A 27,006-nucleotide genomic window follows, 5' to 3' on the forward strand; every position below is an offset into this window, starting at 1 on the left:
CCAGCGGTGGCCGAGGCTCCGGGCACCCGCGCGGCTCCCGGTCGCGGAGCGGAGATCCCGGCGCGCCCAGGTAGGAACCCTCGCGGGGAAGCGACCCGGGAGCCGGGCTGCGGCGGGAGGGGCGCGGCGGGGGCGGGGAGGAGGCGCCGAGCCCCGCCCCTCGTGCGCGCGGCTGGCTCGCGGCCCCCCGAGCCCCCCGCCGGAGGGAGGGGGCGCCGAGTCCCCGCCCCTCGGCCCCGGGCCTTCCTCCCCGCGCTCACCCGCCTCCCCGCGTGTGCCCCGCTCTTTTCCCGCCGCTCGGCGTCCTCCGGACCGCCTGCGAGCGGCCCCCGGGGTTCGCCTTCCCTTCGGCCAGCCGCGCTCCTTGTTCGTCCCACAGGTTCCCTCCGAAAGCGAGCTGGAGTCTGTGCCTGGCCGCCTCGGGGAGCGGGGGGCACAGCTAGAAGGAGCCAGAGGGTGAGTCTGGCGGAGGGCGGCGCGGTGGCTGGAGAGCCCAGGACCATTCTTTGGTGTGTTGGTGGCCCCGGTGCTCGGCGCCGGGGGGCTGGCTCCTTGTTTGCGGAATGAATGAATCATTACTCTCCTTGTCCCCTTCTGAGGGAGGACTTTTGGAGGTCCACGTGCTGCAGAGCACATTGGGGGGAGGGGTTCCTGAGCTAGGGCTGCCCGGTCCTGCCTAGTGGAGACCCGACTGTCATTTCTCCATCTCCTCGCCACACTCCGTTCTGGGGGGTACTCCCTTCAGTTTGGGACTTGCGGGTGGCAGGGGAGGAGGGAGCTTGTAGGCCCAGACAGGTACTTGTTGAAGGTGGGACCAGGGGCTTGAAGGTGAACGAGGGACTTGTGAAGGACAAGGGACCTGAGCAGGGCCTTTCGGAAGGTAACAGGGCACAGGGCCCAGTGGAAGCAGGGGCCACCTCATACCTTTGAGACCAGCCTGGAAAGGCCACCAGAGTATGGAGTCTGACCTGCAAGCTACCGAACTCCCCTGGGCCTCTGTTTCTTCATCAGTAAAATGGGGAGATTAGTATCCATTCCTCAGGGCTTTGTGCATATTAAGAAAAGTGCCCTAGGAAACCACCCAGCAGAATGCTTGGCACATCGGGGGTATTAGCAAATCTTAGTTTTCTTTCTTTGCTCTCTGAAAAATAAACAACAAACAAGCAGAGAGTTATTTGTTGCCATCCCCTCTGTCCCCACGTTGGTCACGGACAGACACAGCAGGGGTGTAGGCACTGTTTGTTGAATGACTCTGCTTGATGGAGCGACGCCACTTACCCTCCTTCTCCCAGAATCCGCAGGCAGAGCTCGCGAGCTGAGCAGCACAGACATGCCCGTGCTGTCGGAGGACTCCGGTGAGTGCCTTTCCCGGGCTGGGCCTGCCCGAGGCCCTGAAGACAAGAGCCTGCCCCAGCAGCCCCAGGCTGGAGAGAAAGCAGGTTGCTGCCAGCATTGGCTCTTAGGAGCCGCCTTGCCCGCAAGCCCTGGGAGAGAATGAGAGCCTCGGGAGAGAATGTCCACACGGCAGGGTCCCCTTGGGGTCCCACGGGGCTGGAGGTACCCAGCGCACTGGCCATACTTAGTGTGTCTTATCCTCTCCTCAGGCTTACATGAAACCCTGGCCCTGTTGACGTCTCAGCTCAGACCTGACTCCAACCACAAGGAAGAGATGGGCTTCCTGAGGGATGTTTTCAGTGAAAAAAGCCTCAGTTACTTAATGAAGGTAAAGCCCCATTTCATCCCATCTGCTGCGGGTTTCTAGAGGTTTCCCTAGCTGGCTCTGGCCCCTGAAGTCCATCTTCAGCGTTCCCCTGCCCCGGGAAGGTCTTCGTTAGCACTGTGACTGGCTTTCTTTTAGGCTGACCCATCGGCGACCCAGTCTGCAGCCGTCCACACAGTCACGGGCAGGCTGTGGGGCATCTAGGGTACACCTGGGCAGCTGACTTGGGAGGCCCCAGCCTGAAATTGGCTGTCTTTGCAGATTCACGAGAAGCTTCGCTATTACGAGAGGCAAAGCCCAACCCCTGTTCTGCACAGCGCCGTGGCCCTTGCCGAGGATGTAAGCCCCAGGTTTTTCCTTACGGTGTTAGCCCCACTCCTGACCCTGTAGGGCTCCTTTATCTTGCCTGTCACCATTGCTTAGCCTAGAGGGGACATCGGGGCTTGGAGCCCAAAGGTGAAGAGACATCTCCTTCCCTTCTCCTCTTGCTCCTCCTTGGGCCTCCTAATGAGCAGGAAAGAACCTGTGAGCCTTGGCCTGGGCCAAGGGACACAGGGACATGATGACACCCACTTACTGTGTGTTCCCGAGAAAGTCTGTTCCCCCCGCTGTGAAATGAGAGCATTTGGATCAGATCGGCAGTTCCCAAACTGTTGAGGCTTGGCAATATGAAGGTCAGACAATCACCTTGTACCGTGCTTTGGGGAGGCCCCTGTGAAGTCCTGGGGGCAGGTGACTTGCAATGTGTCCCTGCCTGTTGGCTCAGGGTTCTCATTTTTTTTAAAGGAATGCTTATTAGGAAGGCTTCCTAATTTCTTGTGCACCTGCCCTCTGTGTTGCCTGGTCTGGGAAGAGCTGTCTTAGTGGATTGCCAAGGCCAGCTCCTGAAAAAACTCACCTAACCCCAGGAGATGGCCCGGCAAGGCCCGGGCGCAGACCTTCCCTCCTTTCTCCCCTACGCGACGTGATCAGGAGCACGTTAGGCTGTCAGGCTCCCAGGCTCGGCACTGCCTCTCCTACCAGCTCTGGGACCTGCCACAGATCTGAGGCTCTGAGCCCCAGTTTCTTCATCTATAAAATAGCACCAGGGTGAGAGCACGGATAATAGAGCCTCTTAGACCCAGGTTCCAATTCTGGCTTTTTAGTAATTCTCATCCGTCAAACGGCAAATAATAATACCTGCTATGTTGAGTTGACTGTGAAATTTAGGTGGGACGGTCCGCATCAAGCAAACAGCACAGAGTAAGGGCTTAGTAAGTTAGCTCCTATTAGGAGTAGCGTGCGTGAGCTACCCAAGCTCTTCGGATCCGGGCTGTGATTTCCCTGAGAGCGTCAGTCCTGGGGTGGCTGAGGGTCCCCTGCACTCTCGGGTTCCTGCAGGGACCCTTGGGTCTGAAGCTCAGGGAACAGAGTTTTTCCTGGAGACTCCCAGCGGGCTCGAGGCACCCCAGCCGCGTGTGACGTTCTGTCTCGTTCCTCCACAGGTGATGGAGGAGCTGCAGGCCGCCTCCGTGCACAGCGACGAGAGGGAGCTGCTCCAGCTGCTGTCCACCCCCCACCTCAGGGTAGTCACACAGTCCCTGCCTGCCCGCGCAGCTCACGTCCCCCGGAATGGGGGCTCGGCCGGAAGGCTGAGGAAAGGAGAGGTCTGAGTGAGGGGGTCCTCAGTACCAGTGTCTGGGCAGTGGTTTCTCCGGCATGAGATCCAACACCCCCAAATCACTGCCCGGCCGAGGCCTCCGGACCCCTGGGGCTGGCTCTTCACTTCTCTTGCTTTCTGGACAGGCCATGCTCGTGGTACACGATACAGTTGCCCAGAAGAATTTCGACCCCGTCCTTCCCCCTCTGCCCGATAATATTGATGAGGATTTTGATGAAGAGTCAGTGAAGATCGTCCGCCTGGTGAAGAACAAGGAACCCCTGGTATGTGACACCCACCTCTCTTTCCCCGTCCCTTCCCTGTACCACTGTCCCACCCACCCAGGAAATGGGGACAAGAACCCCCCCCCGAAGTCCCCGGAGTGAGTGACATCAGCTTTGTCAGGGCTGCCACTGGTCCCCGTGGTACCTTTGTGTGCAGGGTACCTCTCTCTCTGGGTTACACAGCTTCGCTTGACTGTGGCCGAGCTCCTTTGTGCAGTAAATAACCTGCACAGCTGTCCAGGGCAGCCCTGGACACGCTCCACAGCAGAGCTTGGCAAACTGTGGTCCAAGGGCCAAACCCAGCCCACTGCCAGTTTTTGTAAATAAAGTTTTACTGGCGCGTGGCCATGCCTGTTCATTTACGTGTCGTCTGTGGCTGCTTCTTCATTGCAAGGCAGTGTGGCGCAGTTACCATGGAGACGGTGTGGCCTGCGAAGCCTAAAATATTAACATTTGGCCCTTCACAGAAAAGTTTGCCAAATCCTGCTCTGCAGCCATTCTTCTCCCCAGCTGACAGATTGTTGTCGTTTTGGTCCTGGTGCAGCACTGATTTACCGAGCAAAGGGACAGCGTTGTTTATTAGATGGGGGAAGTGCAGGAAGTCCAGAGCGTGGAGGGTTTGCCCCAGAGAATGCCACAGCTGGCATTCTTTTTTTTTTTTTTTTTAAAGATTTTATTTATTTATTTGACAGAGATAGAGACAGCCAGCGAGAGAGGGAACACAAGCAGGGGGAGTGGGAGAGGAAGAAACAGGCTCACAGCGAAGGAGCCTGATGTGGGGCTCGATCCCGTAACGCCGGGATCACGCCCTGAGCCGAAGGCAGACGCTTTAACCACTGTGCCACCCAGGCGCCCCAACACAGCTGGCATTCTTGATTTTCACCTTTCACCAAGGGCCCTCAGCTAAACCACTTCTGCAAATGGAAGGGGAGCTCTCTGCCCCCTCCGTGTCCCCCCCCTGCAAACGGGACAGCCATCCACTGACACGGCAAAATGCTGTATGCCAGGCACCGTGTTGGGCACCGGCTGGTCAGAGGTGATTAAGGCTCAGTCCTTGCCCTCCGAGAGCTCGCAGGAAAGTGACCAGGTGTGGGGCGGGAGGGGGTTCTGGAAGAGGAGATGCCCAGGCTGAATTCCCAGAAAAAGAACAAGTTTCCCAGGAGGACAAGAGAGAGGAAAGGCCCCCCCACGCAGAACGACCTGAACAAAATCACGGTAAGGAAACAGCACGATGTACTTGTCAAAGGAGAGGCCTGTTCCCCGGCCTTGGTTCTTGAGTTCGGCCAAGAAAGAATTCAGAACCAGACTCTCGAGCAAGCCAAGGTTTAATAGCAGTTTAAAGGAAAGGACACTCTGGAGATGGGACAGCAGGCAGACCCAAAGGGGCGGCTGTGCTGGGAGGTCAGGGTTGTCTTTTCTTTTTATGTTTGGGTAGGTTTTGGGTCATAGCTGGGGCGGTTTCTGACTCCAGTTGCCAGTCACCTAAGGGGCTCCTATTGGTTGGGAGTGGGCGTTTCAGGCCCCCTGTGGTCCTTGTCTGACCTGTCATGGCAGCCATTCTGGGGATGGGAGGAGGGAGGATGGGGTAAGGGGTTAAAACCACAATGTAAATGTATTATAACGAAGCTCTAGGTTCCGGTAAGGCAGTGGTCGTAGGGAAGAACGCAGGCGTATCCCCTGGGGTCTGTCCTGGCTGTTTGGAACTTGGCCTCTACCCTTGTATCCGTCGGACAAAAGGCTCCTGTATAGCTAACTGCCTACTCCGTCGTATTCAGAGAGCTCCGGGCTTCCCGGTGCGGGTGTAGAATGCTGAGGTTGTGGTTAGGAGTGACGGAGGTGAGGCCGGACCCGAGGGAGATGCTGATGGTCCCAGCAAAGTGTCATAGCTTGTCCTTGAAAGAAGTGGGGGGCCATTGTAAGGTTTTAAGTAGGAAGTAACATGATCAGATTTGCAGTTTAGAAAGATCTCCCCAGCTGCCAATAGAAAGTGGCCTGGAGGGTGAGGCCAGAAACGGAGGACCGATTTGAAGGTGGGGACCAGAGAGGGGCAGGTCTAGAAAGAGGGCTTGACCTAGGCCTCTGGGAACAGGGAAGAGAAATCCAAGATATGTCAGAAAAAAATTAATGTCACTTTGTGACTGGCCTGGTCTGGGCAGGAGTCTAGGGGGATGCCCAGGATAGTGTCCAGGCGTCCAGCTGGGACAATTGGTGAGCACGGCGGCCGTCATTCCAGGGGTGGAGCTTAGGTCCCATTGAATTCAAAAGTGGAGGCTTCCAGGAAGTGGAGGGATTATTTGTTCAGAAGCAGACTGGGCAGCCGCCAGCATCCGGGAAGGGTTAAAATCACACCGGAGAGGTGAGACCACGAGGGTAGAGACCAGACAGTGAGGCAAGAAGGGCGCCAGGGCCAAAGCCTGGCCCTTGCTTCGTGATTTAAAAGGCAGATAGAGGAGGACCCAGCCCTGGAGACCCGTGGTCGCTGGGAAGACCTGGGAGAGAGCGGTGTCATCAGGGCCTGGGCTAAGAGAGGACCCCCAAGGGAGGGTGGGCCCTGGAGGCAGACAGGCAGGAGGGAGAGGCGAGAAGGCTGACAGTGCGTGGGGGCTGGCAGCTGGCGGGCGCTCAGTGCTGTGGCCGGTGCTCTCGAGGGTGCAGGTGGTGTCACCTGGAGGGCAGGAAGCAGAGAGAACAGGTGCTTGGTCCGAGGGAGCAGAGACTGGTGGCTGCTGGATGGAGGGGCAGGCTTTGTACTGATGAGGGGGACGTGATAATATTTTTGGAGCCAGGAGAAGGAGCCAGCAGAGGGGGGGCATTGAGTCTGCTGGAGAGGGAGGGAGGGGACAGAAGGACCAGCCTAGATGGGAGGAGCCCCTCTGCTGAGAGCAGGGAAAGGAGGACAGGATGGACAGAGATGCCGGAAAGTTTGAAGGTCTAGGAGGCAGGATGCCATGGGGTTCTTGGCTGATGGTTTCTCTTTCCAGCAGTATTTGTCCTACAGACTTCAAATAGGTGGCCTGAATGAAGTTAATAACAACTGTGCCCATGTGTTTGCAGTAACAGCCAATAATAAAAGGTTAACACTTGTTGAGCACTTACTGTATGCACTCACTGTGTGCAACATAATTGAGGCTAGCCTGCATTACCTGATAGAATCCATGCACCAAGTCCGGGAGTTAAATCCTGCCCCGTACCCCAGAGGAAACAGACTCCGAGCAGATAAGAGGCTTCCTTGCTAAGGCTGCGTGCTTTCAGCGAACGGCAGGTAGATTCGAACCCAGGGTTGTCCAACGCCGGGGCTCAGTGCTTCACCTGACTGCTGCCCTGCCTGCCACAGTCCCGCCTGTGGGGTGCACGAAATTGAGGGCTTGGTAGCACCTCTTGTCCTAGTCATCATTGCTGCTGTGCTCCACGTGCCAAGTCCTGGTCCCGAAGCTCTGGCTGGTGCATAATTGGTCCCCCTCGCAACCACAGAAGGCCCGGGACCCTGTGATTGATTAGAGGTTGAGAATTTGCAGGCACATTCTCTCCTTACTATTAAATGTCTTTGCAAGAGACAAGGGCTGTGATATGAGAGACAAGCACTGGACTTGGCCTCCCACAATCCTTTACTCCTTCCCAGCTGGGCGACCTCAGGGATGCTGACCTTCTCTGAGCCCCTGTCCCTCAGCCTTGAAATGAGATATGGGAGTTGCTGTGCTGTATTAACGTGAGATGCTGGTTTCATTGTGTCTTCTGCACCAGAAAGGGTTGCCCTTGATCTGCCCTCTGGGGTGACAGAGGGAGAGACGGGGAGGCTCTGAGGGGTCAGGGACTCGGGGTCTGCGGTTTGGGGCGGCTTCTCAGGAGCCTGCCTGCTCTGTCTCTGATGCAGGGTGCCACCATCCGGCGGGATGAGCACTCAGGGGCTGTGGTGGTGGCCCGGATCATGCGAGGGGGCGCGGCAGACCGGAGCGGTGAGTGGCGTCCATGCTGGCTTGGTAGAAGTGATGGCCGGTGTGCCCCAGCCTTCCCCCTGTGGCCATGAGTCTCCTTTCCTTCTCCTCTCTCGTCCCCTGTTTGGGATGTGCTTTGCTTTCTGGGAGTGGGGCTGGAATTCTCTTCTTCCCAAGCCCGGTAGAAATTGTAATTGTTTGAAAACATCTCAGGCATGGAGAACGTGGGGGTTGATCAGAAGGTTTCCTGCACCGGCCTCGCCGAGGACTGGGGTCGTGAAGCCCACAGCATGGGCTTGGCGGGTTTCCTGACTGCAGGCCGGGGATGCCCTTCCCCACCACCCCCGTTGTTGCTGTTACAGAGGGAAGGGTGTTCACGCCCCAGATTTGTTTGGGTGGAAAACAGGTTGGAATCAGTGTTGTGTGAAACAACGACTCGGTGGGGAGACAAACCTTCTGGTGTAGAGAGGTGTTACCCCAGAAGTCTGGGGATCACTCTTGGGGACACCAGAGCTTTTCAAACATTAACAAGCACCGACCCCCCCCCCCAGAGCCTCTTGTTAAAATGCAGATTTGTATTCAGCAGGTCTAGCCCCCCCCACCCCAATCCTGCATGCCTAACTGCCTTCTGGCCGCCTCGGGCATCTCTTTGACTAGCAATTACGGCCTCAGGTGCAGAGACGCTTGTCATTAAAGCCGAGGCCAGTGGACAGGTGTGTTTAATACTCTTGACGACACCTTTCCTGGTGCCTTTAAGTTTTCTTAAGATTTGAGAAGGACGTTCTAAGAGTATGTCTGTTAACCCAGTTAGGTGAAGAGTTCATGATATTTGTAAAGAAGCGGAGGTTCTAACAGAAAAAAACAGGCTTTCTATGTCAAAATAAGTGTGGTTGAACACAGGCTCCAGTATTTCTTAGCAGAGCGGCCTTGGGCAAGCCGCATAATTGCTCTGGGTCTCAGCTGCCTACTGGTAAACCAGGGATTTCCCTGGGTGGCTTTGAGGCTGCGATGCTGAGTGGGGCACCCGGCACACAGTAGGACTCAGTTGGCCCCAGACCCGCCCACTTGAGTCTGCCCCAAGTGTGGCGGTTTCCTCTGGCGGGTGCCGGCGGTGCCCTGGGGCTGAGGCCCCTTCCTGTGCTGATGGACAGCCCCTGTGTCTCCTAGGTCTGGTGCACGTTGGAGACGAGCTCCGAGAAGTGAACGGAATCACAGTCGTGCATAAGCGCCCGGATGAGATCAGCCAGATTCTGGTCTGTGCTGCATGTGTGCTGGTGGGGGAAGGGGGGCGGTCAGACCAAAGCAAGGCACTTCCAGGAGCCAGGGCGGATTCTGGCTCAGTCTCTGTGTCCGTGAGGACGCTGCAGGCAAAGTGGCCTTGCGGTGTGCCCACGGTCGGGGTGGGAGACAGGAAGCGGGGCACTTCCGGGCCAGACCTCCTCAGCATAGCTCCACTCCCTTTCCCGAGGCCCCTTTCTGGGACATCTCCTCCAAAGGGTCCCCTGTTCTGAGGAATAAGGAATAAGAAGCTGCACTACAGGGTGGACCAAGAGCAAGGGCTTTGGGGTCAGCTGGTCTTGGGTTCGAATCCTGCCTCCCGGACTTCCCAGCCGGGCAGCCTGGGTGAGCCATTAGGTCACCCTGGGTCCCACTTTCCTTTCCTGTAAAGTAGGAACAGGGAATGTTTCTCACCCAATGCATGGTTATGATTGGGATGTAAACATCCACGAAAGGATACACACTTCACCTCCGTGAGGGGACTTTAAGGTCTTAAGTGCTGGGATGCAAACCGCCTCCAGAGCCCGTTCTGCTAGTTCAAGTCAAGCTGCAATTGTCAAGAGCCCCAGTCATGGTTTTGTCTTCTTTACCCTCAGGCATGACACTTTATCCTTCTCCCCTGACATGACCTTCTTTGCTAACTTCTGATAGTTCAGGAGCGGGCAGAAATGGGCTGATCTGAAGAGAGGGGACCCTATGTAGGGAGCCCTGGTTGCAGGCAGGCTCCTTTGATCTTCCTGTCCCCACTGCCCTTTCCCCGGTTCCAGGCCCCAGCCTCCTTGTGCTCTAGGGCAGTGCTGGGCCAGGCAGACTGTTGGGCGAGGTGTGCTCTCATGGGCGGACCGCATTCTGCCTCGTGGGCTCCCCCTTGGGGATGCGGGGTCTGTGTTGGGTAGAGGGAAGGGGAACCCCCGGCAAGATAGGGGTAGCCTGAGGTTGGAGAGCCCGATGGAGAAGATGGAAGCAAAGGGAGGGAAATGAAACTGAACTTGGTTATGAAAATAACCCGAGAGAAGAGAAGGACGGGTGGCCTTTGGGGCACTAGAGGTCAGGAGGGAGGGAAAGGCGGAAGTCAACGCGTGCGCTGTCCTTGGTGCTCATTTAGAGTTCTGTATCCCTTTGTCCCATGAAAATGCAGATACTGGGTTTTGAGTTTTGCTTTAGTTAATTCATGGAAGCCGCCATGGGAGGGCAGGCCACAGGGGAGGTGGCGCGTCTGGCTTCCTTCTGAACGTGAATTTCCAGATCCGGGCAGGAAGACTTGAACTCAGCAAGGGTTAGATGTGGGAGGTATTAAGCTTCGAACTCTCCCCTCTCAGGCGCAGTCCCAGGGATCCATTACCCTGAAAATCATCCCAGCCACCCAGGAGGAAGACCGTTTAAAGGACAGCAAGGTATGGCAGGGTCGGAGGTGGGGGAGGGCTTTCAAGCAGTTGTTTGGGAAGAGATCACACGTCTGGTCTTCAGAACGTGTGCTCAGTGGAGAACCGTAATTCAGTCACACTGTGATTCATTTACTGGGTACCTGCCTCTTTCTAAACAGGATATGACGTAGCTTACTAATAAAAGACAAAGTTATTTTAATTGAAATGGAAAATCAGGGCCGTGAAGAGGAGAGGGTACCAAATGTGCTGGATTCGGGACCAATTAAGTAACTGCCATTTGCTTAATTCTTTGGTGAGCCTACCTTTTTTGGGCACGTCCTCTGTGCCGGGCGCTCTGCCAGATGCTGGAGACAGGGACAGTTGGTAGCTTTGAGGACTCCTAGTTCAGAGAGGGAGGCCAGAGAGCAAGTGTTTCATTGCTATGTGACGAGTGCTCGTGCTTCAGAAAGATTCCGAGCAGAGTTACAAGCACCCCAGAAGGGTTCGGATAATAGGGGTGCTGGAAGGGAGGCTTGAGGCAGGTGAAGGTGAGTAGGACTTCCCCAGTGAAGAAGAGGGGGAGGGAGGTTCACACAGAGAGGTCTGCGTCTACAGAGGCTCAGAGGTGGGGAGAGGAGTATGGGGGTCGGTGAGAGAGAGAGCACCCTGGTCTGGCTCTGGAGGGGTTGTGCTGGGAGGGAGGTTAAGGCTTTCTTGAGGGTGTTGGCATAATCCCGGCCTGGTGTGGGGTCTCAGAGGCCGACCCTGAGACGAGGATTCAAGAGCAAGTAGTTCATTTGGAGGTGACCCTGGGAAACACCCCGGGGAAGGGAAGGCAGTGAGTGCAACAAAACGTGTGTCACCGAGTTACCACTGTGTCATGCTGCTGGGGAACTCGGGGATCCCGCGGAGACAGATGTCTTCCCACCCAAGAGCCAGGGATGCTGGGAGATCTGTGTACCAGCTCCTGCCAGGCTGCATCCAGGGATGGATTCCCAGCATTCCCTGCTGGCCGCATTAGAGTAGAGCAGTGGCCGGAGAAAGCCCGTGGACAGAGAGACGCCAGGGCTGGCTGCTGGAAGTCTGGCTGGGGGGGCGGGGGAGCACTGAAATGGCGAGGCCCTGGGGGATGTGGGAGCTCCCGGGCTGCCACGTGGGGGAGGGTGGAGTGGGTAGAGACTGGAGGCAGGGAGACATGGTAGGGAGGCTGTTTGTAAAAGCCTCTGGGAGAGATTATTCTGACCCGAGCTGAGGTGGTGGTAGAGAGGACAATAGAGGGCACTGCTTCGATTTCAAGTAAATTTGGATTTGAACGGCCTGGCAGCCAGGGCAGAAAGGAGAGGAAGGGTAGGACATACTTTTCATCAGGAGATGGAAGGAAGCATGCCCATTTTTCAAGAAAGGTGATTCCCAGCCCCTGGCTCCCGGCCCTAAATGCAGGAAGAGAAGCGACACGACAGCACTTGGCACAAAGTAGACGTCAATGAGTATTTTGGTGAATGGGGATCAATAATGGACAATATCTTTGATGTCAGATTTTTACGGCAAACCAAGACATCATCTTGGTGTGACTGTTTCGTATTTGCACACTTTGGTTGAATCCCAGGCCTTGCATAATGTAGACTCTTATCTGACGGAAGGTGATTCTTCTTCGAGATGCTCGTGTCATCTCCATAGGCAGCTTTTGCAGGTTCTAACTTGATACAGGGGGAAAACTTGGTTTTCCTGGAGAAAATGGGTAACCTGTCCCTTACGCCGTCCTTCCTAAGTATTTCTTCTTGATCCAGAAGCTGGATATGGACTGGCCATATGAGAATATACTCTCTTCCGAGGGCCTTGGGACCCTGATAACATCCGTGGCTGGATGAGGGTATCTGTCCTCATAATATCTGGCCGGGAAGTTCTTCCCTTTGTCTAACTGAATCTTTTATTTTTTTAAAAGATTTTTGTTTACTTATTTGACAGAGAGGGAGAGAGAGAGAGAGAGAGAGAGCACAAGCAGGGGGAGGGGCAGAGGGAGAGGGAGAAGCAGACTCTCTGTTGAGCAGAGAGCCTGAGGTGGGGCTTGATCCCAGTGCCCTGTGATCATGACCTGAGCTGAAGGCAGATGCTTAACTGACTGAGCCACCCAGGAGCCCCTAACTGAATCTTTTCTGGTTGACACATAAAGGAGTATGACTTGGATCTGTCTAAGGAGGGCCTCTGGCTGGCTTTCTTTTTCTTTCTTTTTCTTTCTCTTTCTTTCTTTCTTTCTTTCTTTCTTTTTTTCTTTCTTTCTTTCTTTCTTTTCTTTCTTTCTCTCTCTCTCTCTCTTTCTTTCTTTCTTTCTTTCTTTCTTTCTTTCTTTCTTTTTCTTTCTTTCTCTCCTTCCTTCCTTCCTTCCTTCCTTCCTTCCTTCCTTCTTTCTTTTCTTTTCTTTTTTTTCTTTTCTTTTCTTTTCTTTTCTTTTCTTTTCTTTTCTTTCTTCTGTTTGTTGTTAAAGTAATTGAGCCCTAATGGTCTGGTAATAGAGATAAATAAAATAAGTGCATCCACTGACTTATAGAACAAGAAAGTGTGACAAAACGCTGTCTTCCCACCATCCTCTCTAGAGGGGTGACTTCAGGGTAAAGGGGACAGCTGGGGGTTGGCAGAGTATGTGGCAGCTGAGGCAGGGTGAGCTGTAAAAAAACGGGGACGTCCGGCACCCACTGCGGAGTGATGACGAGGAGCCAGCAACAGTCGTTGTGTTGATATTTGTGTTTGAATCCAAGCCTCTAGATCACTTATTTAACAGATGGCTGCCGACGTCCTTAGGGGCAGTTAGCATAGCCCAAACCACATTTTAGTTAAAATCGGGCTGGTTCCCAGGACCCGTTGTTGCTTCGCGTGTGCTGAGAGGCTGTTCTGAGGACAGCAGACTGGGTAACTAAGGAAGACTTCCGCTGGAAAGAGACATTCCGATAGAGGGCCCACCTCTTACCTTCTGAACCTTGATAGATTTCCGGACTATACTATTCAAACGGTTGAAGAACAAGAGGAAGCCATGTGCCGTGTGTTTCCGAGTAGCGTCCTGACAGTGAGTGACAGGTGTCACTCATATTTGTGCTCACGCCCCCTTCAGGTGTTCATGCGGGCGCTCTTCCACTACAACCCGCGCGAGGACCGGGCCATCCCCTGCCAGGAGGCAGGCCTGCCCTTCCAGCGCCGGCAGGTCCTGGAGGTGGTGAGCCAGGACGACCCCACGTGGTGGCAGGCCAAGCGAGTAGGGGACACCAACCTTCGAGCTGGCCTCATCCCCTCCAAGCAGTTCCAGGAAAGGTGGGTCTGGGCTGTGTTGTCTGGGGGGTGGCTCTGGAGTGGCTAGAAGTGTGGGTACACGGCAGAGCCCTGGCCGGAGGGTCGCGCGCGGAATGTCATTGGGGAGGTAAGTACCCATGGCCCTTGTGTCCAGTCTTCTTGCGCTCCCGCCAGCGGTGATGGCCGTTTGAGATTTAAATACCCGTATGGAAATCTAGGATGTATGTTTTATAATACTTACTTAAAGAAAGTTGAAAAATAAAATACAAAAATACAGAAGAGGAGGACGAGGGAAAGCAAATTACCCGAAGCCTCGCCGCTATCACGACAGCATGATGGAGGTCCTTCCTGTGCTCTTTACAGGAGAGACACAGAGAGAATTGGAAGTCATGCTTTTGGGGGCGGTGTCCCTTAACATGGTGACTTTAGCATTTCCCACATTATTACCTAGTCCTCATTGTGTGATTTTTAATAGCTGTATGATATTTCATCAGAAAGTAGACCACAGTCATGGGCGGCGAGTATGGCTTCTGCCCTTCTCCCCCCAGCCCCCCTCCCCCGGGAGCTGACAGTGTAGCCGGAAAGTCACATGTGGTTCAGATGAACTTTCTAGAAATGTGATGGGTGCAGAGGAGGAGGACACCGGGCTCTGCGAGGCCGTATCCTAGAAGGGCTGCCCCTCACCTGGGCATGCACGGAGGCGTCTCTGAGGAAGGTCGTACCCAGGTGACGTCACTCCTTTCCTGTGGCTGTGCTTTTCAGTTGTCTGCACTGTTCCGCTGCCACAAACTGCAGTCATCAGCTTGCACGTGAGACTGTTCCTTACAGGTCACATGATTTCCTTAGGGTAGATTTCCGAAAGTGTAAATGCTGGCCCAGAGGGTGTGGTGGTCATGACTGCGTGGCCTCTCCTGAGGTTTGTAGCCTTCTTCCATCTTTTGGGGTGTGGAATGCTGCCGTGACAGACATCGGGGCTCGTCTGCCTCAGTGGCCCCCCGGACACGGTCCCCAGGCCGGGTGCGTCAGCATCCCCTGGGAACTTGTTAGAAATGCAAACCCTTGGGCCCTGCCCCAGCCCCGCTGAATCAGAAACTCTAGGGGCAGACCCTGAGCTCGCTGGTCCAACAGAGAGTCCAGGTGATTCTGAGGTGCTAAATTTGGAGAACCCTTGCCCTCTTTCTTCAGGAACCTCAGACCCATACGCATCTTGGGCTTCCCAGGTCTTGGGGAGAAAGTTCTTTAGCTGTGTTTAAATGTGGAACCCTAGACACCTCGAAGAGCCCTGGGTGTTTTCTCAGATCCGAGATGAGGCCTTGGTGATTGCCTCTCTACTGATGGCTAAATTGGGCAGTGTGCCAGGCTGTGCTCTCCGTTGGGGGGGGGAAAGAAGGGGGCTAAATTAGGGTCACTCTCGCCCTTGACATCTCCTGGGAGTCGTTGTGTTATCTCCCAGCTTCCTCAGAGATGGGGAGGCTGGGTGAGAGTGAAGAAGGGGCCTTCCTTCCTTGAGAATCAGCCCTAGGAAGGTAATGACCGATCGCCGACATGCAATGGGCCATATACCTGTGTGTGACCATCTTGGGCTGGATGAGCTCCTCCCAGAGCAAGAGACTTGGTTTCTTCCTCTTTGTGAATCAATGAGCTTCTGTGAAAGTGTCACGGGCACTGACTGTGAAGGAGGGAGGCCCTTGGAGTGCCAGGCTGTACCCACCTGTACAATCCAGGCCTTGGTTTCCCTGAGTTTTCCAGAAGGTTCTCTCAGACTGGTTTTGTGGCCGAGCTCATGGGCCTGCCCATTTCCTTGTGTCCCCACAGGCGACTAAGCTACCGGAGAGCCACCGGCACCCTGCCGAGCCCGCAGAGCCTCAGGAAGCCTCCCTGTGAGTAGATGGGCAGGGAAGCACTTTGGTGAGGGGCTGGGGTTAGGGCTCAGGCTTCGTGCCCCGAAGAAGCGAGCACTGGACTGGAGAGGGCACCGAGGGTCCCGTCTGAGCTGGCAGGCCTCCAGAGGAAGGAGGGGATGAGGAGGGCAAAGGGGGGTAGGTCGGAGAGGGGGAAGCTGTTCTCTGGAGAGGAGCTACTGTATTTGGGACCCATAGATGATACTGGGGGGCATGTTAAACACCTTTTGCAAAATTGTGTGTGCGTGTGTGTGTGTCTGGGAGAGCGTCCACAGCCTTCATTAGCTTCCCAAGGGGTTCTCTGATCCAGACAGTTTAAGAACCCCTGATACTGGATGGGAGTGGGGAAGGCTGTGAGTGACCCTGTGTTAGCAGCCACATTTGGCAAATAAAAAGAAAGGATGCCCAGTTAAATTTGAATTTCAGATAAATAATGAATGGGTTTCTAGTGTAAGTATAGCCCATGCAATATTTGGGACATACTTACACTAAGAAAAAATTATTTGTTGTGTATCTGAAGTTCAGATTGAATTGAGTGTCCTCTATTTTATCTGGCAATCCGATCCCGTGTTGGCACCTACCTTCAGAAGACACACTCACCAGCACCTTGCCTTTTAATCATCACAATGTGAAGGAGTGGTGTCATGACATCCTCTTTTCCAACGTGGAAAAATGGAGGCTTGGGAGGTCAAGGGAGCGGGGCTGGGGTCAGGTTTTCAGAGGGCCTGTGCCCACAGCCTCCAGATGAGAGCCCTGTATAGAGAGCAAGCTGCCTCGTGATATGGCCTCTCGGGCTCAGGGGCTCAGAACCAAGTGAGGGGCCCAAGGGGGTGTCCGGTGACCGGAGTGCAGCTGGCTGGCAGCCTTGCTCTGCACCGCTCCATCCTCTGGCACCTGCCTTTGCCCAGGCCCATCTCAAAGCCCGGAAGAGAGAGAGCAGGTCCCGGCCCCACTGCAGGCATCCTGGAGTGAGCTGCTCCCTGGCTGGGGGCCGCTGCCCACGGCCACTCTTCCAGACTTGCTCTCAAGTCGGAAGGGCTGCTGAGTAAATTGGCCTTGGGGCTGCTTACGCCAGGGCCGAGCTGGCTGGCTTCGGGCTGCTAATGAGACACACACAGGAAGACTAATTAGAGCTAGGCTCGGTTTAATAACACACCGCAGCTCGGATCACAGGTTTGTTGGAGGAAAGAAAGGGGACAGATGGAGGGCTCCTTGCGCACACAGGGCCGCGGCTGCCTCTCAGCCACAGGGCCTCCCGGTTCCCCTCCACTAACGCTCTTCCATCTGTCTTTTGTGCAAACCGCAGATGATCAGCCTTGTGACAAAGGTAGGCTGGTATTTATCCCCCGTGCACCCGCACAAGAATGTAGACTGTCTGGAGCTGGAGGGGCTTCTTTTCCTCCCCTTGTGCCCTGAGGTGTGAAGAGCTGCTGGGCACAGAGCTCCTCCCTGCCCTCCCGGCACATAGGGCCCCGCCCCCAGACTCTGGCTGGGCTAATGTGCCACGGCCGGATGGGAGGCAGAAGACGGGAAGGTGGGGCAGGATGAGTGAATCTCCCTTCCTTCTGCACACTGATCCTAACCCAGATGGGCCTGCTGGCCCAGAACCCCTGCCAGGGCCTGCAAAATCTGTTTGGGGCCTAAGCATGGAGAGTTGAGTGAAACACAAGGACTTGGTTTCCTGGGGAGCCGGGACTTGGCATCTCTCCCAAGCCCCCTGAGACATCATCCCGGCGGGCTCCTCCTGGCCACCCAGGAGCCGGGTCCGTTTGGGTCAGCGTATGTGTCCGGCATGGCTCACTGGCTGCCCTCTCTCTGTTTGCTTCCCAGAGACCTGTGACTGTGAGGGGTACCTCAAAGGGCACTATGTGGGTGAGTATCGGGCCTCGTCCCCAGCACCCCCCGCCCTGCCCATGCACAGCCAACTGTGGGCTCCTGGGCCAGGGGAAGACAATGAAGGCAGAGTGATCTGAGCCCCAGCAGCCCTTCGAGAACGGCTGAGCCTGGGGCACCCACATTCCCCTCCGTCTCTGTCAGCCAGGGGAGGGGCTGACCTGCCCAGGCTTTGGGGTTCCCCCCAACTTCTGCCCAGCCCCTGGGAGCAGAGCCCTGGCAGGGAAGGGATGCGGACCGATCTGTTAACACCGATCTGTTCTCATCAGGGGCTCGGCCGCGGGCCAGTCCGTGTTTGCCGCCACCGCGCAGTGAATACAAAGCCTTTACCAGTCTCCAGAGGTCCTTTGCTGCTTCTGTTTTGCTTAGTCTTTTCAAAGGCCTTAGAGACCGGCAGAGATTTTTTTCCCTTTCCTTTCGAAGTAATTTCAAACTTACCAAAAAGGTGCAAGAATCGGACCAAGAACTCAGATTTGCCAGATGACACTTTGTCGTGTTTGCTTGGTCACCCCCTTTCTCGCACATACGGGTTCTTCCTGAGTCACGTGACTCAGTTGCAGCCATCACGTCCCTTCACCCCTAAATGCCTCAGTATGTATTCCCTAAGGGCAGGAACGCTCTCTTACAGAACCCAGGCGAGTCATTAAAACGCTGGGAATTTAACATGCATCCGGTTCTGTCATCTAATATACTGTTCATACTAAAATTGGGCCAGTTGCCCCAGTAATGCCCTGTAGAGCGTTTGCCCTGATTCAGAATCCAACCCAGGACCACACGTCGCACTTGTACGTTTGTATTCCCATTTCACGGATAAGGAAGCTGAGGCTCAGAGAGGTGATGATTCCTCCAAGGTCAGCCACGTGCTAAATAAAACAGTGACAGGCGCACCTGGGTGGCGCAGTCAGTTGAGTGTCCGACTCTTGGTTTCAGCTTGGGTCATGATCTCAGGGTCGTGGGATCGAGCCCCATGCCAGGCTCCGCATTCAGCGTGGAGTCTGCTTAAGACTCACTCTCCCTCTGCTCCTCCCCCTGTGCTCTCTACAAGTAAACATCTTTAAATGAAAGAGTGACCTTGAACCCTGATTTTGGAGGCCAGATGGTCACCTTTTCTTCATCTTCCTGTGCACCCTGATCGGCCCCTTCCTGAAGCAGGAGGTGGTTGGGAGAGGCCAGTGGGACTTGGCCTCCCTTCCAAGTCTGGGCAGGTAGAGAAAGTCTTTACTGGGAGATCCTGGGACAAATACCAGTTCTCCCTGCCCTTCCCACAAAGCTGGTCTTCGGAGAAGCTTCCGGCTGGGCCGTAGGGAAAGACTGGGAAGCCCCCAGGAAGGAAAGGGGTCTGCAGGAGCCGAGTCTCCAGAGCTGCTGACCTACGAGGAGGTGACCAGGTACCAGCACCAGCCTGGTGAACGGCCCCGCCTGGTGGTTCTGATTGGTAGGTGAGGCCCTGTGTGTCCAGGGAGTGGGCTATGCAGGGGTTTCCCCCCCACCCCCCCACACTGGTGGGGAGGGAGCTCAGCAGGGACCCCGGTCAGCCTTCCTTTTGTTTCCCAGGATCTCTGGGAGCGCGGCTGCACGAGCTGAAGCAGAAGGTGGTGGCAGAGAACCCACAGCACTTCGGTGTTGCTGTTCCACGTAAGAGGGCCCACATGGGGGTTTGTGTGTGTACACCTGTGCGTGGAGAATTCATGGGGACTTGACTCCCCAGTTCCAGTCTCATCCTTACTTTGGGTCTGAGGAACCGATAGGCACTGCCTGCTACGGGCAGATCACGGGACCTAGGAATGATAAGAAACCCACTCTCAGTGGTCCACTAGGACCCTCTGAGGCAGAAGCTGGAGGACCACTTGCTCAGTTTCTTCCTGGGGTGGGAGAGGAGTCTAGAGCACACTGCAGACAAAGTAGCAACCGTTCCAGCTGCTTCTTCGCAGTGACTCTGACTCCGATGGCTGCCGCCCTCCGCTTGGGTAAGAGAGCAGGGCAGAGAGGCCGGGAGTCCGGTGAGTAATGACACGGCTCGGGCGCTCCCTTGTACCTGGCTTCCAGCCCAGCAGAGTGGCTGGGCACCCTCCGAAGTGCTCACACCCCTGCCAGGTCCTGAGGCTAGGAGCAGCTGTGGATGCTGAGACCGAGGCGGCAGGAGGCCCTGGTTCTGGAGGTGATGAGGAAGAGGGGAACAAGGGTGTAGGACCTGTACCGGGAGCTTTTACGTGCAGTAGCTTGGTCAGCCCCCCAGTACCCCTGAGGAAAAGATTGATCACCATCCTGTACTGCACAGGAAGACACTGGGGCTCAGAAAGGTTAAGTCACTTGCCCAGTGTCACACAGCTGGTAAGTAGTGGGGCCAAGATTCAAACCCACGCAGCCTGCCCAGTCACATCCGTAATGAGGCCCCCCAAAGGGCCTCTCGCCTGCTGCCTCCCACTACTGTCCCTTCCCTTTCTGGGACCCTCAGTTCTTCTGGTCTCAGAGGGATGCGGTGTGGGCGCCTGGTGGCCACCGAAAGGGAATGCTGTGTGGCAGTAATGAGACCTTTCCAGAGCATTCTAAGGCCAGCTACCAATCTTTTCTTTTACCAGACCCCTCTCCCCTGGACCTTGGGGCCCATAACCCGGTCTGTGGGTTGTCAGAATTGTCTTTCAGAGCCCCACCTGAAGTGGCAGGGATTGGAGGGAGGTGGCAGGGTTTGGGAAGCCATTCTCGCGGCATCTCTCTGATGGACTTGGTAGGTAGGCTTCCGAGGGCCACTGCCTTCCAGGGTGGACTGAAATAGGACATGTAGAGGCTGCTCACATGTGGGTCCTTCGGAAACCCCCAGATCCATCCCCCAGGCAGGAGTGCAGAGATGGTCACACCTACCTGCCTCGGGCACCCCACAGATCGGGGACGTCCCCCCCTTGCTCTTAGGAACGGAGTCAAGGAAGACTTCTCGAGGCTTCCCTCTTTCCAAAGGCAGTGGCTTTTATCCTGGGTTTTGAAGCATAAATAGGAGTTTTCCAGGCAGAGAAGAAAGGAATAGCTCTCTATACAGAGGGAACGACTTGTGCAAACGGACGGAGGTGTGAGTCAGGGTAGCAGCGTCAGGGACTGGGCAGGCTAGGGTGGATGGTGTGGGAGGAGATACTCCTCAAAGGTCTTTAGAATGTTATTGGTGGTGAATAAAAAGTTTTTAAGCAAGGGAATGATGTCAGACGAGTGTCCCTAGCAACTCTGCCCAAGGTTGGACAGACATGCTTGCATACAGAGCACAGAGCATCCCGCATGGTCCCCAAGGGCATGAAAATACTGTCCTTCAAGACGCCCATCTTTTCTTCCGGAATGCTCTGGAAAAGAGCAGCGTGTGCCTTCACGCGTGCTCTGGTTCTGCGAAGGACCCGATTTCTCCCCGAAGTGCGCATCTCGGTTCTATTACAGAAACCAGTGGAGAAACGCTGTGGGTTTTACAATTATTTACGTGAGAGCCAGCTTTGCTGAAACGCGTCTAGTCCATCACGGGACTGTCTGTGTTCCTCTCTCTTCTCTCAAAATGAGAAATAACTGAATAAGGAATTAAAAGCCTACAGCAGGCTGTCTGTATCTGGGGCCCCATGGCTCGCGGAACGGAAAACCAGGAGGAAATCAAAGGTTGGGACTAGGAACCCCTTCAGTGATCTTTACAAGCCACACCACCTCAGCCAGGCCGCCTCGCGGGGCCGCTAAGGGCAAACGCTCGGCGTGGGACAGAGCTCACACCCTGGCTCGGGGCTTGACCTCCCTGCACCTCAGTTTTCCTCACCTGCAAAGTGGGAAGCCTCCTTTCCCACATCGTGGTGTGTGCCTGACCCCCAGGGGCCCCGAGGAATGGGAGCCCTGGGTTCATCCACCGAGCAGCAATGAGCTCTGGAGACGAAGGAGGGCCCAGGCTCGCTGCTGTTCTCGAACACTGTGAGGTGACGTCTCTTGGCCCAGTTTCCCTTTTCCTTTCTTTCAAAGATACCACCAGGCCCCGAAAGAGCCATGAGAAGGAGGGGGTGGAATATCACTTCGTCTCTAAGCAAGCATTCGAGGCCGACTTACATCACAACAAGTACGTGGGCTTGATGGCCCAGCCGGCCCTCGGTGCACCTGTCCGGTGTTCCGCCTGACCTTGTGGGAGGGCTTTCGGGAAGGATGGGGGATGCGGGAGAGGAGTTGTGGAAAGTCCATCCACGTTTCCCTGCTAATTTAGGCAAACTCGGGAACTGAAGGCCTGTTCCGTGTTGGTGGTGTTTTAGGTTCCTGGAGCATGGTGAATATAAGGAAAATCTCTACGGAACCAGCCTGGACGCCATTCAGGCGGTGATGGCCAAAAACAAAGTGTGTTTGGTGGACGTGGAGCCGGACGTGAGTTTCTGGGCCGGTTGGGTGTTTTCTGTTGGCAGAATATATAAATGAGGGGAGGGGCGCCTGGGGGCTCAGTCGGTTGAGCATCCGACTCTTGATTTCAGCTCAGGTCATGATCTCAGGGTCGTGGGATCGAGCCCTGCGTCTGGCTCTGGGCTCAGCAGGGAATCTGCTTGAGATTCTCTCCTTCTGCTCTCTCTCTCAAAATAAAAATAATAATAATAAATGAGGGGACTGTATATTTTACAGAACATTTGACCTCGATCTAAGGCTTTTTTAGTCCAGAGGACTGGATGTTGAAATTTCCTTAGGTCTCCCTTTGAGAATCTAAGGAAAGCTCTGTAGCCCGAAATGTGCACGTGTAGACACAAAACGGCATTAGTTGTAGGGTGCTTCCAGACCCCCTGGTGGCCTGCGGACCTGGGATCGTGGCCTCGGCGTGGAGGGGAGCAGGCAGGGATGCGGGCACTGCTGGTCAGTCGTGACAAGACAGGCAATGAGATGCCGTGAACACACAGGTGGATGCTGGGGCTGAGCTCCCCGGACCAGGACACCGCTCCCGAGACAAGTCAGGGCAGTGGCTCAGGGAATCACCAAGAAAGGCGACCTGGAGAGCAGTTTGCAGGAGAAAGGGGGAGGAGACGTGACCCTGCGAAGGGCTTCAAATCTGTTTGCCTGCTGTGTGTTTGACGGGGGCTCAGGCACCTTTCTAACCTCGTCTTTGACAAACACTTCTAAGCTTTGAACTCAATCTGGGTGTTTCCTTCCTCTATAGAAACAGAGCTCTGATTTTATGCTGTAGGGTGTAGGCTTTATTTAACAGAAGTTGGTTTGAGACAGATTCCAAAAAGCACGTTATGTCTATAAAGGAAAACCCTCTTTCATATGGATTTGCCAGGGTTGGTCATCAAAATTAAAAGTCTGAATTGCAAAATTTTATTTGAAAAGTGATTTTATTGATTTTTTGGGGGGAGGGGTTGCAGATTGTACATATAACGGTTTCATACCAGTGTTTCCAAATTGAGGCCCTTACGTTATAGGTCCTAGGCAGTAATGAACAGGATGGTTTGCATATTGAAAACCTTCTAAAGTCTTTATAATTTGTTTCAAATGATTTCTTAGTCTCTTCATTTGCTTAGCAAACCTTTTCTTCTCTGAATATCCTAAGGAGGCCTGTGTGATAACACACATTTTGAATAGTATAGTACAGATCGACGACGTTTGACTAAGAGATGCACATTGAATCTTCTATCAGGACTGAGCAGGTGGAGAAGGGCACAAGAAGGTTAATGAGAGCTTGTGCGGGCAGAGCTAAGAGAGACGGCAGCACTTGGAGCCAGGGCTTTCGAACGTTCATTCTCAGCAAGTGGGCCTTTGGGGCCCAGCCAAGTCCAGAGTCAAAGTGGAGGACGGGAAAGTGAGCAGCTGGTCTGCCCAGTTGAAGTCCATTGTCATAGGACCATGTGATCAGGACCTTTGCCCCTGAGGTTATGTGATAAAGCAGACCATTACAGAGCGTTCAAAAAGTGTTTCATGATAAAATATTTCCAAAATGTGTAATATTTTTTAACTCTCTTTCTCAGGCACTGCGACAGCTGAGGACGTCAGAGTTCAAGCCCTATGTTATATTTGTAAAGCCTGAGATACAGGAAAAGACGAAGACGCCACCCATGTCCCCAGCTTGTGAGGACACAGCAGCCCCACTTGTAAGTTTAAAGGTGATCATTTCTGAAGGCCTAAAAGGGCCTTACCGCTGTGTAAGGGCGCTCGTACTTCCTGCACGGGGCTTTGCCTCTATTGGCCAGACTTAGGTCAGGTCACCAGAAAGCCCAAGGTGGGGCAGCTGAAAGTTCCTCCCGCTTTAGACAGGGATGACACTGCCCGGGCTCCCCACCCTTCACTCCTTCACAGAAGGATCCTCTCAGAAAATAAGGGACATCTGTCCAAGACTTGATCACGCCAATCTGCTCACTTCCCCGGCCAAAGCCAAGTCGTTTTTAATTGAAACACAGATTCGGATCCAGCAAGTGGTTCCGACATGGGGCAAGGGACAGCATGGCGGGAGTCTTTCTACGTGTTGTTCAGGACTGGGACACTCTCGCTGAAGCCACAGGGGGTTGAGTTCCACCTTTACAGGCCAGGAAAGGGGTTCTGAGAGCCCCCCCTTTTTTTTAAGTAGGCTCCAACACGGGGCTTGAACTTACGACCCTGAGATCAAGACCTGAGCTGAGATCAAGAGTCAGACGCTTCACCAACTGAGCCACCCAGGGGCCCCTGGTTCAGGGGATTGATGGCTGCAAAACAAATGTCATACATTTTATTCCAGGAGAGATTTACTTGAGTTCCTTCAAGATGCAAATATTAGAAAGACTGAGGTACTTAGTGGCGAAAATGTTCCTTCTATAATTCCTTAAATAGCTACGTGCTTCCAAGATGAAGAATGAGGGTGCCTGGAGGAGGGGAAACTCCAGAAGCAGGTCCGTGGGAGGTGTGTGTGTAAGAGGGACACGGGGGAGGGAGGATTGAAGGTCCAGGGGCAGCATGGGACACTGCAGTGTGCCTTTGAGTAGAGAGGAGCCCTGTGAGAGAGAGTATGGATGTAGCAAGCTTCTCCCGATGTTATCTACCGTTTCTCCTCCTGGGAGAAAGTAAGGAGAAGAAGTGACCTCAGCCTTCTCTTTGGTCTCTGCTGTCTTTGTGGCAGCATGCCCACTTCTTTCCTAGGCCTTTAGCACCTATCTTCTGACCCTGCAGGTACTCTCCCTAAAGTTGGGATCTGGGGCTGGTGGGCAACGGAGAGGAGGAGGAGGAGGAGGGAATATTTTGGAATGTGGGTCTCTGGGGGAGGGCAGCGCACCCCGCGCTATAAAAGCCTGAGTCTCAGTAAGCATGAGAGAGAAAGCAGCAGAGGCCTGGCAGGAGATAGAAAGGGAGTGGGTGAACGCCAGAGACGGATTTCATTTTGCGACGTTACTTAGAGGTGACCTGCCACGTGCCTTTTTCCCCCAAATCAAGCTAGCTGTCAATCAACTACTGGCCCGAGGTTCTGCTTCTTCCGAGATGTCTACGAATGAAGACGCAAACCCTACGCAGGCTGGGCACAGGAGGGATCAAGGGCTACCTGTCCCTCAGGGTTAGGGGGTTGGGAAAGCAGTCTGATGAAGGAAGTCGGGGACGCCGGGGAAATGGGGTGTTTGGTCAGGATTGTCCCAGCACTTTCATAAAGAACTCTACTCGAGCTACTGTGTTCGTGTTGGGCTCCGGTATGAGGAAATGGCAAGAAGAATGAAGTTCCACGGGATGAATTTAGGAGTCTGAATTCAGAGGGCCTTAGCGCTACTTATTCTCCTTCTTTCCCCTTGTTGATTCCAGAAATGCTTGCTTTGCTTATAGTTAATAGTATTTGTAGTTCTTTGCTGTAATTACTTAACCAAATTGACACAAGAACGCAATGGTACCCCTTCTTTGGAAATACCTTCCAACCGGAAGTGTGATATTGACATATTCTATGTACACGTGGAGAGAGAATCGGCATCCGCCCAAAGCCCATGTCATGGCTGAGGTTAACAGGTCCATAGCAGATACTTTGAGAAGACGAACTGCCTGGCAACATTGTCGGACGTGTGACTGGGAGTTATCCATACTCTCTGTGCACACCATGGGTTATGCATGGGCACGGGTCACCCCCTCATCACTTAAAAATTAGACATTAGAACACTGCCCAAGAAAAGACTGGAGGTTTTTTTATTTTGCAGGAGAACCACCCAGTGGCTTCATAACTGGCCCTTTCCTTGCAGGACGAGGAGCAGCAGGAGATGGCCGCCTCCGCGGCCTTCATAGACCAGCACTACGGGCATCTGGTGGACAGTGTGCTGGTGAAGGAGGACCTCCAGAGTGCCCACAGCCAGCTCAGAGTGCTCTTGGAGAAGCTGAGCAAGGACACTCACTGGGTGCCTATTAGTTGGGTCAGGTAACTGTATCCTAGAACATCCAGGTTGGAGGGGCCCTGGAAGATCACCTTGCCCAGCCTCCCCCATGCTACCACCCAGGAATCTCAAGTGTGGAGAGGAGCAGAATTTTCCATAAACGCCATCATCAAGAAAAATATATGTGTGAAGTCTCGTCTGTTACTGGGTTTTGTCTGTTGTTTTTCACAAATAAGTCAAAATGACTCTTGAGAGACACTAACCATCTCTAAGCAGAGTCCCATCTGGGTGGCTTTTCCTCCAGTGTACGAACAGAGGGGTTGAACACCAGATGGCTTTTCCCCCCCTTTTATCATTTTATTCAACAGGCATTTTTGGCTTCATAATATTTTTATGCGATTGTCAGATAAAATGGTACTAATTCTCTTCATGTATGTTAAGCAGCAGGCCATGGAAATGGGAGGCCTGTCTCACTTCTCACCCAAGTAACTTCCTTGCCCCTGAGATAAGCTGTTATCTGCGGTTGGCCTGCGAGAGTAGAATGGGTAGGGCCCCAGAGACAAAGGTCATCTTTAAAGTGTTTATACTCTTTGTAAAAAGCAGAAAAGTCTTGTTTAAAATTAAAAAAACCTGCACGTGTTTACACATAGATATTGGTGGCATGTGTGTAAATGCCACGCCAAGTCCCATTCCAGCTAGAACTACATACGTTCTGAGCCCCAGGGCAAAATCTTGGCAAAAGTCCATCACTCTGGGCCCCCACACCAAGAAATCTCTTTATGACATACCCCTCAAGATACACCTTTTCTTTTTTTTTTCCTCCGTGGGTCTTCAAATTCAGGTCAGTTCTGTGTCTACAAAAAGAATGGGCGCTCCAGAGGACTTTTCTAGATCGCGGATGTTCAATGGGTGGGGCATATCCGCTGCCACCGCCCATTCTTATACCCACAGCAAACAGGACTCATGGGACGGGACACGCCTGCTAACTCTAGGCATGGCTTTTGGATCTCTCAGGACAAAGTATCCAGGATCAATTGAGTGGAGTTAGCAAATGAATTAATCCTATTTGTCATCCTCGATCCAGCAATTTGTAAGCTCCTCTGCCGTCCACTCCACTCTGCAGGAGCGGGGTTTAAGAAACTTACAAGCATCCATCCTTCAGGCGCTGCTCAGCTACGATAAACATCAGCCAGTTGTGCTTTTACCCTTGTACGTTTGAATACATGCATCAAGACGTGTAGCCTCTCACAATTTTACATCCACTTATCCAGCGTCATCCCGGATGCCACCAAGTCACAGCAATCACGCATACCGAAGCGATAGCCCTTGGTGATTTATTTAATGACAGCACACCAGCACAAGCACAAAGCCCAATCCAGGTCAGAATCAATAAGCATTTGTCCGGGGGGAGTGGATGTGGGGCAGTTT

The 27,006-nt window shown here is 54.0% G+C and overlaps 1 protein-coding gene across 1 annotated transcript; it reads left to right on the top strand.

The window, feature by feature from the left end:
• Window positions 1-386: 386 nt before the first annotated feature.
• MPP3 (membrane palmitoylated protein 3) lies at window positions 387-25,737 on the top strand. The gene is made up of 19 exons (XM_008693522.2): window positions 387-456; window positions 1,293-1,355; window positions 1,605-1,723; window positions 1,982-2,059; window positions 3,205-3,285; window positions 3,506-3,643; window positions 7,515-7,596; window positions 8,743-8,828; window positions 10,173-10,247; window positions 13,321-13,517; window positions 15,312-15,376; window positions 16,704-16,724; window positions 17,228-17,269; window positions 18,561-18,725; window positions 18,845-18,925; window positions 21,263-21,356; window positions 21,544-21,652; window positions 23,236-23,358; window positions 25,450-25,737. The coding sequence occupies exons 2-19, from the start codon at window positions 1,331-1,333 to the stop codon at window positions 25,624-25,626; spliced, it is 1,758 nt and encodes a 585-aa protein (XP_008691744.2). The 5' UTR covers window positions 387-456; window positions 1,293-1,330; the 3' UTR covers window positions 25,627-25,737.
• The last annotated feature ends 1,269 nt before the right edge of the window (window positions 25,738-27,006 follow it).

The sequence above is a fragment of the Ursus maritimus genome, unplaced genomic scaffold, assembly GCF_017311325.1.
Source record: "Ursus maritimus isolate PB19 unplaced genomic scaffold, ASM1731132v1 scaffold_24, whole genome shotgun sequence".
Classification (NCBI taxonomy): Eukaryota; Metazoa; Chordata; class Mammalia; order Carnivora; family Ursidae; genus Ursus; species Ursus maritimus.

Coding starts and splice junctions, on each gene's coding strand:
- MPP3 (XM_008693522.2), top strand. CDS start 1,331: ATGCCCGTGCTGTCGGAGGACTCCG. Junction 1,724..1,981: donor GCCTCAGTTACTTAATGAAG/GTAAAGCCCCAT, acceptor CTGTCTTTGCAG/ATTCACGAGAAGCTTCGCTA. Junction 18,726..18,844: donor CCGCCTGGTGGTTCTGATTG/GTAGGTGAGGCC, acceptor TTTGTTTCCCAG/GATCTCTGGGAGCGCGGCTG.